Genomic DNA, 11,493 nt, shown 5'->3' on the forward strand with positions numbered 1-11,493 from the left:
TAAATGCAGAAATGGCAATAACTTAAAGACACCAATGAATCGTTCACAAAAACCCAATAAACATGCAGTGAGAATGTAAATAGGGTTGATTTTGATTATATATTGCCTCTTAAAGCAGCTGAGCTGCTGTGATTCTGTAAAATGTAATTAAAGTTAGTAGCATCGCTGCCTCCCTAACACTGTTGCTTTTAATGAAGCTTCAAGTCTCAACCAACATTAAAAGAAAATAACAGTAAAAGACTAGAAAGCAGTGTGCTTATGTCTCGTCTTCTATAGCTTTTAAGCATGCATACGTCTTGTTTTCATCTCAGTTTATTCAGCACAGTTTATTAACATTGAAAAGTTCAAGGATGGACAAGCAAATATGTTTTTATGTTGTAAACAAGAAAGTAAGGTACTGTGTTGAACATATGACATTATAAAAGTGATTTATAGTAGTACAATTAACTTGATCTACTGTATGCCAGAATATGGCTGGGCTGAATTCAGGTAAATTGGGACACTTTTTGCCATTGACGTGACTGGAAAATGTGGATCAATTATCCTGAATTAAGCCTAAGTTGTTTAAAATTAGACTTATATTGCTTATTATTAAATGCACTCCATTGCAGTAGTATGACAATGCAGTCTGATGAATAAATAAATCATAAGTGCTGTAACAGATGGTTAAGAAGAACATAAATGTCTAAAATCTCATTTTTTAGAATTTTCAATTTTGTTCACATTTCATAAGATATGCAGTTACACAGATGCTACAGTGACCATTTAAAGGAAAACTGTCATCATTTACTCATATTGCTCCAAATTGTACTTTTCATACCTTTTTTTTGTACATACAATAAAAGTCCATGCAGTCCAGTGTTGTTTTGGAGCCCACTGACTTTCATGGTATGGACAGAAACAGTTCTTCCACAAAAATCTTCCACATTTCTTCTGTTGTCTTCTGTAGAAAATCTTACAAAATGACATGATCTTTGGGTGAACTATTCCTTTAAGAGCTTGCCTACATTTACATGAACCCAGTCTTAAATCTTTCATAGGACCTAAAGACATTTGCTTTCAGATATGTGACCCTGGACCACAAAACCAGTCTTAAGTATCACGAGTATATTTGTAGCACTAGCCAAAAATACATTGTATGGGTCAAAATTATCGATTTTTCTTTTATGCTAAAAATAATTAGTATGTTAAGTAAAGATCATGTTCCATTAATATATTTTGTAAATGTCCTACCCTAAATATACTAAAACTGATTTGTTGATTAGTAATATGCATTTGACTTTGTTTGGACAGCTTCAATGGCAATTTTCTCAGTATTTAGATTTTTTTGCACCCTCAGATTTCAGTTATTCAAATAGTTGTATCTCGGCCAAATATCATGTCATATCCTAACAAACCATACATCAATGGAAAGCTTTATTTAGCTTTCAGATGCTGTTTAAATCTCAATTTCGAAAAATTGACCCTTATGCCTGGTTTTGTGGTCCAGGGACAAATACAGTTGTTGGCCTGCACTGGCTGTCTTACCAGGTTACCTAGAAATAATATACTTGAGTACAATATTATTTAGCAAATGCATAATTTGGCATGCCCTGCAGACAGCCTCTAAAAACATCAGAAAATAACTAAACCTAAAAACAACATGATAACCATCATAAATGATATTATTGAGCACTTACCAGGATTAAGGGCTACTGTTCTGCTCAACTGGCAACTTGTTCTTCATGTATGACAGTGTGTGCATTGGTTTATAGCGTTAACTGATGTCCTGAAAAAATGTATGGACCTACTGTATATAAAATCAAAAAAAGTCATTATGAACTTGTAAACACTGAGACCAAGCAAGATATTTGCAATGCACCTTCTTGTAAAAGCAACAGGTACAAGAAATACATACACCTGTATTCAGGTTATAAATATCTGTTATAAATAGTTGGTTCTGAAAGCAGTTGAAATGCTTATTTTAATTTTTTTCTCTCACAGTGTCCTTTTAGGTGTTTTCATACCGAATCTACTTTGACTTGGTTGTTGTTTGTCATTAAAGGAGATGGCTTGCTTTTGATCCGATCCGCAGCATCATTTGAACTCTCTGGGAAGAACATCCTCGCAGTACAGAGTGAGATGATAATTTGTTTGTACTCTCGTCTGAAGTTCTGATTCAGCAGTCCGTAGACTATTGCATTAAGGCAACTGTTGAAATAGGCCATAAAATAACTGGATACAAAAAACCACTCCGGGATGAGAGGCGCGACCCGCCCGGGGTCTATAGCGACCGCCAGGCCGATGAAATTGAGAGGGGCCCAGCAGACAGCAAAAAGAACGAACACCACAAACATGGTGACGAAGTTCCTTATGTCGTGCGGCGTGAGTTTGGGCCGGAACTCGGGTTTGACGCGTCTCCTCACCTGGATCACCAAGATCCAGATCCGCAGGTAGCAGTACGTCACAATCATGATTGGAAGAATGAAGTGGAAGAAGACGACAGCGATGGTGTACGCCGAGCTTGCCGACTGCGCAAACGTACACGAGTAGACCCTGGGGTCGTACTGCAGGGAGCCAACGTAAAAGTTTGGCACTAGAGCGACCACGGTCAGTATCCAGATGAGAAGGACGTAGCAAAGCGAGTTCTTGTCGCTGTATAGCTTGTCATACTTGAGGCTGTGACAGATATAGCAGTAGCGATTGATTGCAATGCCAGTGATGTTAAATATAGATCCAATCACGCTCAGTCCCATCAGGAATCCACTGATCTGGCAGTGGACGAATCCCAAATTCCATCCATTATGGACAATGGAGACCAGCACGAGAGGATAAGGATAGACGGCTACTACCAGGTCAGCTACTGCCAGGCTCACCACAAATATGTTCCCTGCAAAACAATGACAGTGGAAGAACGATAAATGCAAATAAAGTAATTATAGCCACATAGCGACACCGTAAAAAATGGGAAAACCTTCAAGCGAAACAGCTTATTACAATTTCCAGAATGCAATTTATTAAGTTATTGAATCACATTAGGCCAAATACAATACTGTAGCGACTCTTTTAATAGAGGGTAAATAAAGAGGTTTCATATGATTTACCATCTTACACTTTGCTGATGGCTTGTCAGGTTCCTTGAAGCCATCAGATTAGAATTACATGAAGTTTTGTGTATGACGTTTTCCGAAGGCGCTTTATTTCTCCTGTCCTTTTCAGGATGGATGCCAGTATGCTTTCGCAGCATGACCTTTATTGCATCTAATTAAATCATATCTTTCCTAAGTCTGTCAGCTGCTTTCACTATTAAAAGGATTTGGGTTGCATCTGTTATTGTCACATGATACTTCGCTCTCCAATGAAGACCTTTTAGAACTTTTGGGCCCCATGTTAGAAGAGACACTAAGAAACCAGGCTGTAGCAAGTCGCTGTTTTTAAATCTTTATGTTTTTTCCCTTTATGTTATGTATTATGTATTTGTGCTTCATAAGTATTTGAAAAAGATGTACACCACTTGAAATGAAAATTATTTATTAACTCAAATAATGTCAAATCTTGTCATCTTTACACATCTTAATTATTTTATGAAATCAAAATTTTTTCAAAGTAGTTTTGGAGTTACTAATTTCAGCTAAACTGAACTAACAGCGTATTTTCCTGAAGCAATCATATAAATGCTTGCTTTAAGAAATATAAATACATTTCTTGTTAAATATTAATATAATGAATTTGGATATTTAAAAAAAAAAATCAGCAGTCTTAGGCTTCTTAGGTAGTTTTTTTCAGCCATTTATATGAGACTTTCTTTATCCTAAAAGTTTATAGACTTTTGACTTTGGGTCCCACACACAAAAAAAATAAACAAAAATAATAAAAAATACATATATTTTAGAATTGCCAATATATATATATATATATATATATATATATATATATATATGTTATCAAATAATTAGATAACTAAGGTCCCTTTAAAGGTAGGTTAGGTGATTTCAGAGAGGCTAGCAATAGCAAGCTAGCTTTGAAAGCATAAGATCCCACCCTCCCTGCAAATCACTCTCCAATCGTAGCCCTCAGATCAAGGGATATGATTGGGCAAAATTTTATAGTACTACGCCTTCCACAGATGATATAAATACATTTAGACCACTTAGTGATTGCTATGAGGATGTGAAGAGACTTTCAACCAGCACAACAAAAACGGTTTTTGAACCGATCACCTACCCTGCCTTTAACTGAACAAGAAGTCATCAGTTCTACAAGGACCATTTTAAATGGTCTGGGAGATTCTCTATACTCATTCTAATCATTTCTGTCCTCATTCTGTACTCATTCCTTTTGGCTCACATAGAAAGAACAGGTAAAATATTCAGAATGCGAATAACCCTTATTTTCTCAACATGCAGATCAGATGGGGAACATTGCACTCGTGTACTGGCATTTTTATCTCATATACAGAACATGCTGTGCAAATCTTGTAATCCTGAAGGATTGCAAAAAAATCCATTCATGATTTAGCAAATTTAGCTCAATGTTAAGAGGAATCATAGGAGCAGTAGATTGTTCCAGAACAGTGACTCAGTAAATTATTCCTGTGACATCTCAGCGGCTCCTCTATTTTCAACTGTTGTGTTCCTAAAGTTCCATTTGAACTTAGGACAACTAGAAGAGAGAGGGAAGATATGAACAGAGATCTGGAAAGCCCAGCAGGGGCCCTGTAGCATGGACCACAAATCTCACTGCAGAAGTCATCTGTGGCTATAGACTTCATGCGAGACATCATTATTTTGAGTGCACAGCTGCAACAAGCTTAAGTTTATATTCCCAAGAGTTCTTTATGCTGTTTATATGATTACAACTAGAAGGAGGTTTGTAAGTTTAAAACTTAAATTCTTAAAGTTTTTTTCTAACTCTGATTACAGTGTTCGCAAATAGAGTCTAACATACAACACTATTAGCTCTGAATTTTTGTCTGTAAGCACAAATCAAACTACTAGAAGCAGTATAACAAAACTGTCAATGTGATGTCATTAAATATTCATAATAATTTCATGTCTAGTTCTAGCACACATATATTTTTGTTTGTTTGGACAGAGACTGCAATGTCCAATATTGAAAATGATCACAATGAAATCATGCTCCTGTCTCTAAAAGGATAAAAAAATATAAACTTTGCACTTCGAATCTGAATGCAACACTGATCAGTGTGTCCATTCTACAGTAGCATAAGAGGCAAAGACTCGGAGACTGTAGAGTAAAAGCCCTTACAAGCATGTCACTTCTCCCTAGAGAGTTTGTTTGTGCCACTAATGGCATATATGCTGCGGGGCAAACCTTTGGTTATGATTTTTCCACACCACCACACATACAGTGAGAGAAATTCATGACCAGATTCACAGGATCTTTTGAGAGCCAGAGGAGTGCAAAGAGAATTTCTCACTCTGTTAAGTCTTCTACATCCAATTGTTTATGTGGCTGCTCTTTTCTTTCTTTCTGCTATGAGCTATATGATTACATCTTGCGAGATTTATTATTTACATTTACTGTCATTCATTTGGCAGAAGCTTTCATCCAAAGCATTTTACATTTGAACAGTTCTAACTTCTAGCATTCCCTGGGAATCAAACCCAAACCCATGATGTTACGATCACCACGCTAGAGTTTGATCTATAGCATGAAAGCAAAAATATCAACCATAGAATAATTTCTTGATTTGAAAGTTTTTAATCATGAACATGACTACCATATACTACCATTCTGAAGTTTAGATTCAGCAAAGACACATTAAATTGATTAAAAGTGACATGTTTAGTTTGTGTTTCTAAAGACTGTTAGTTTGTATTATATTTCCATTGCTTCTTTTTTTTACTTCCTGTTTTTGACCTTGGTTAGCGATTAATCTCACCTGTTTCTAATTTAGTTTCCTTTTTTCTTTTGTATATGTAGCTCTTTGTTCTAACTTTCCTTTATCAGTTATTTTCATACTGTATAGCCTAAGTTTGATGTTGATAGTAAACTGTAACACTGTTGTTTTAGTATTGGATTCCTGTGTTCCTATGTTTTTGGTTTGCTTTATATTCAGTATGTGATTTAGGTCCACACATCAACTTCTCTTCATTCACACCACTGCGCCATGACAGCAAAGACATTTATAATGTTACAAATGCTTCCTAACTCAAATAAATATATATATTTTTTACTTTCTATTCATGCTAAAGCATAATGATGTTATTAACAATGTGTCTTGAGCAGCAAATCAACATATTAGAGCGATTTCTGAAGGATCATGTGACACTGAAGACTGGAGTAATGATGCTAAAATGTAACTTTGCAATCACAGGAAAAATGTACACTAATATATTCAACTTGAAAACAGTTATATGAAATTGTAATAGTATTTCACTCCTCGTCGCCAATATGTTATATCTTATCTGTTATATAACATGAATAATACGCTGAGACGAGTGCTGCGTTAACTCACTCCTAATTTACTGAGAAGAACTCTTAAGTCTTTTTCTTTATTGATAACATAACATACACACGGGAGGGATCTTGAGCGCCTCCTAGTGCGCTGAAACATTAAGCGCATACATCACAATTTTTACTGTGTTTTTGAACAAGCAATTGTACTCTTGTAGTGTATCTTAGTCTTTCCACCAAGAAGCAAACAAGTTCATAATTTGATTTAGCATATCACATATGCTATATAACAGATGCAAAGCCATCAGAAAGCAGAGAAAGCAAACAAGAGTTAAACTGAATAAACCATTAGCCTCACTCTAATGAGTGATGCCTATCTGATTGGTGTCTATGAGTGACCGCCTTTAGCTTTGTAGCACAAATTCGTCAGTATGGCAAAATAAATTATATTTGAGTCGTGAGCTTTCCGTGTGAGTTGTATGTGATGAGATACAAAAGACTGGTACTGCAAAATAATGTCAAGACAGTATGTCATTCAACTGAGCTAAAAAAAAAAAACATGCTGCAAAGCGTGACCACTGTAGTCTGATTCACTGATGAGTGGTTCTTTAGCCAGTTTGTTCAATAAAACACTCACCAAGGACAGTATTTTCTTCAGTATGAAACTGTCTAAGGTGTAAATGAGATTTTATCTCTTTTCACCACAGAAGATAAACATTTTACTGTTGTTTAAGTGCAAACAGACATTTCCTCTGTGCTGGACAGGCCTACAGGATGTATTTATAGTAGTTGGAGATGGTAATGAAGACTAAATGGTTACACACAACAGAAATATGGTAGAGCATGTTCGCTATCAACACAGTGGCTAGATGTCATTAAGATGAAATGAACTTAAGCCCTGTTAGATGCTGCCGGTGGATGCTGTAACTACACCATCTGGATCTAAAAGGCATCTTTCTCCACTGACAGCCATTCAAAAGCAGCCACGCATTCAATATTTCATTATATTGTACTAGGTCTTTTGCCAGAGCCTGCTTTGGTTTTGTTGGGCTCTTAAAAGCGTGAAATGAATTGATATTGTTCCTGTCTGCTGCCTTTGACATCACAGCTAAGGATAGCCACGAGTTCATGTGGTGACGTCAGTCAATCAGCGTTGTAATGCCGTAATTTTCCTGCAGAGCTAGAGTCATTACTCATTAGTCACATGACATTTGCAGTTCAGGTGATTCAGAACCGTGTAAATGCTAAATAAAATCTGTAACACTTCAGTGATGTCATAAGGTTCTGAGCACAATACAAGGGACTTTGAACATCTAAAATCTAGATGCCAAGGTTTGTTTATTCAGTAAGGAACTGCACATTAAATTTGATGATTAAAGTAATTAAATTGTAATTAATCTATGCACTTGTGTGTTTAACAGGCCAAATGCAAAGACTACAGTATATACTAGAAAGTAGGGATGCTCCGATCGATCGGCCGGAGATCGGTATCGGCCGATAATTTTTATTATATTTTTCATACTGTGACTGTTTTTTGAACAGTCAAATACAGCTAAAGACATTGCCATGCTGTTGCTCTTTATCTTTGTTCATCTTACAGAAAGAAAAATACAGCACTCATTAAAAAGGGCAAGGAATGTTGGTTATTTCTTGGCTTTAACCTCTTGGCTTAAACCAAAAGATCTTTGCTAGGTATCTGTTATATTTATTTAATATCCCTTTAACGAAGCCTCTCCACATCTAAGCAACCAGATATTAAAGCAAACACCTTATCACAGTGATAGTCAAATTTTGAATACTAGCTTCTAATTAGTTAATGCGGGTATCGCATATTTTAATTGCAGCCTTTGCAAAATAAACTTTGATATAATTTTGTCACCCCTACTGAGTGTAAATACAGCACTAAAGAGAGGCTCCGAACCCTTGAGTTCACAGAAATATTATGCTTAAATCAATATTTTATTGCTTTGGGATCCTGGAGGGCTGTTTCAAATGATACTGGAGTCTTGTCAAACATAACTCATCACTCATGTCCTTCTGCTTAATTCAACTAAAGAGTAGCAAAAGACTTGCAGGAGAAAGTATTTAGCAGGTCCTATTTAGCTCACATTTGCACACAGATTATATTGAAGGATAAGCACAGTATAATGTGTCCTATTCTGAGGCATGGAAAATAACCAAATGTACTTCTAGGAAAAACTATTGACAAGAAAAACAAACTTAAATTAATTTATCTATACCACAACTAAAATTACAGAGCCACAGCAACAACATTTATTCATGAATATCATTCCTCACTTCATCTCTATAGATAATAAGACCATTATGGAACTCAATCCGGGGGAGATATGACATTTGATATCAAGTCATCTGCCACAGTCAAATCCAAGTAATGGGTCAAAGTCTGGCCATGCACAAAAACTACTGAACAAACCAAATCAAAGCCAATAGCAGCACACAGAGTGGGGATATTGCTTGTCTGCATTAAAGCATATTTCTATGTAAATTATGTTCATTTGGGTAAACATTACACACTGCCATTTTGTTTGACTCTCAAGCAGAACAATATGCAACCATATGTAATATATAAAAAATAAGCAGGATGGCCTGACATAACCTAACAAAAAAGTCTTAAAATCTAAAAACAGACCCCTTGGTTCTTTGGTTTTGGAATTTGTGAAACGGATGAATAAATCTCTCAGGAATATGGGAGGCAAAGAGAAACATGCTACTGTAAAGTGATTAATTATGACCTAATATACAGTGTGCTTCAAAACAACAGATGGAGAGATTGGTCCATTGCGATTTGGTCAGTAATACTTTTTTATGCTAAATGGACCAAATACTGGCCTCAAAACATGACTGTACTTTTTGAAAATTAAAAAAAACAAAAAAAACAGCTGGCCATATTTACAAGATTATACACTTGTCTTTTATCCAAAGCAAATTTCATTGCATTCAAGTTACACATTCTGTCAGTTAATGTGTTCCCACGGAATTGAACCAATTGTCTTAGTGTTACCTACTGTAGCAACATGCTCTTTTGCTGAGCTACAGAAATGACTAAACAACTTCATGAAAAAAACCAAGAGGCCCAATAAACAAACATGGCATCAGTGCTGAAGATACACAAGTATCTGGAGTAGTGCAATTAAATTTTTCCTCTTTACATTTATGCATTTGGCATAAAGTTATTATATACTGTATTATGATGCATTCCCTGGGTATTGAACCTGTAACCCTGGCATTCCTAGCTCCATGCTAACTACTTGAGCAACTTGAACTGTTAAGTAATCAGAGAAGACCAACAGTATTTTGAAAAACAGTCATAAAAGCAGCAGAATTTTTTTTTATTATGTCCGCACTTTATATGTATAAAGAGCTGGGTAGTAACTGATTACATGTAATCTGGATTATGTAATCAGATTCCAAAAAAATTAAGTACTTGTAATTAGATTAAATTACATTTTGAAATACTCATAATCAGACAATAGTTACTTTTTTATTGATTAAATGATGACATTATTCACACAATATCAATTAAGTATTCATATTTCCACCTTTTCATATTTTAAATGTTCCTTTCTAAAATAGCCTACCACTTATCAGAAAGTCTTCCAGTTTTGTGGACATTCAAACAAAGACCAGTCACTAGTCAGGTAGCTACACAGCATTTGACCAATGGATTTACAGAAATCATTTCAGGTTTAAGAAGCGTGCGTCAATTATGAACACATTCATTTTTATTTGATTGATGTTATTTTAAAATGATTTATTTTAATTTTATATTTTTATGAATGAATTAATTATTAGCTTCTCATTAAACTCATGAACCCCCTGCAGTTCCTTCATGAACCCGTTTGGGAAACCTTAAAGGGGTCATATGACATTGCTAAAAAGAACATTATTTTGTGTATTTGGTGTAATGCAATGTGTTTATGTGGTTTAACGTGATTGGCCGAATACCTCAAGCTTGTGACGGAAGTGTTACGCCCCTTAAAATACTGTGATGCTGTCTCCCAGCAGGACGAGACTCAGTCCAGCTACTCTGCTCGTGCACATCCCATCATCAGTTCTCTTTTAGCAGTTCAGTCAATGTACTGTTAGGAGTAACTGAATAACTCGTGATATTGGTTTATTTCGCGTCAGAGGGAGTGTCAGGTAATGACTTATACTGTCTTTTTTCGCATTGCGTTTCATCGCGACGCGTAAACATAAAACCATGTCTACATTTGTGATTGCAGAAACAACAAACAACAAGTGCTACTCTACACTGCTCAAAACTCGCGTTTGAATCATCATTGGCAAATTATTTAAATATAAAAAACGTATTTACAAGCTGTGAGTCAGAAGCACCAGACTGTCCTTGCAAAGTTGGAACTGCCCAACTTTATAGAAACAGCCTTTGTGCCACAGACGCATTGTAGGCTACTGGTTCAGGAAACAGTCCTCATCCTCCATAAAATGCGCAGCACACATCTGAATATTTGGGTTGAACTGTTCTGGAACAGTGTTGTAAATACAACTTAACCACTGATTTCTAGTCGTGTCCTCTTTTGGAAGACCAAACAAAGTAGTTTTGCTTTCACAACAAAACACACAGCGACTCCACAACATGGCAGCGGTGGCAACAGCGAGAATAAAAGTTAAGCCTTCTTTCTTTGCGTGAACATTTGGGCGACGTTATGCAAATATTCCCACATAGCGACGTAGACGAACCAATTCAAAACAAAAGCAAATACTGCCTGATTATATAGTCTGTATGAAGATTGCATTTCTCCCAGATGAGAGTCAGCACCGTGAATTTCCTCTTGCAGCCGACAAGAAAACATTAGTTTATTAATAAATAATTAAAATGACTCTTTTTTCAAAATTATTAGGCTACTTCTGCCTGTGGTTTGTGGCAAACTTAATGCATATGCTTGAGCGCGGAATAGGCTAGCCCAGTGTTTCCCAACCTTTTTTTAGCCGCGGCACCCTTTGGAAATTTTAACAAACTTGTGGCACCCTACAAAATTAATTTTGTCACAATATTTGAATTTCTAACTTCGATATGATAATTTGAAAATTATAGATATTCGGTACAACAGGGAA

The 11,493-nt window shown here is 35.9% G+C and overlaps 1 protein-coding gene across 1 annotated transcript in view; it reads right to left on the reverse strand.

Moving 5' to 3' along the window:
- Positions 1-1,445: 1,445 nt before the first annotated feature.
- The window catches only part of mtnr1ab (melatonin receptor 1A b), a 24,281-nt gene continuing 14,233 nt past the window's right edge, over positions 1,446-11,493 (reverse strand). Inside the window, exon 2 of the mRNA XM_016291979.1 lies at positions 1,446-2,869. Within this exon, the coding sequence (XP_016147465.1) occupies positions 2,001-2,869 (869 nt within the window). The 3' untranslated portion in view covers positions 1,446-2,000. The remainder of the gene's footprint in view (positions 2,870-11,493) is intronic.

Source organism: Sinocyclocheilus grahami, unplaced genomic scaffold (assembly GCF_001515645.1).
Source record: "Sinocyclocheilus grahami isolate Dianchi unplaced genomic scaffold, SAMN03320097.WGS_v1.1 scaffold279.1, whole genome shotgun sequence".
Lineage (NCBI taxonomy): Eukaryota > Metazoa > Chordata > Actinopteri > Cypriniformes > Cyprinidae > Sinocyclocheilus > Sinocyclocheilus grahami.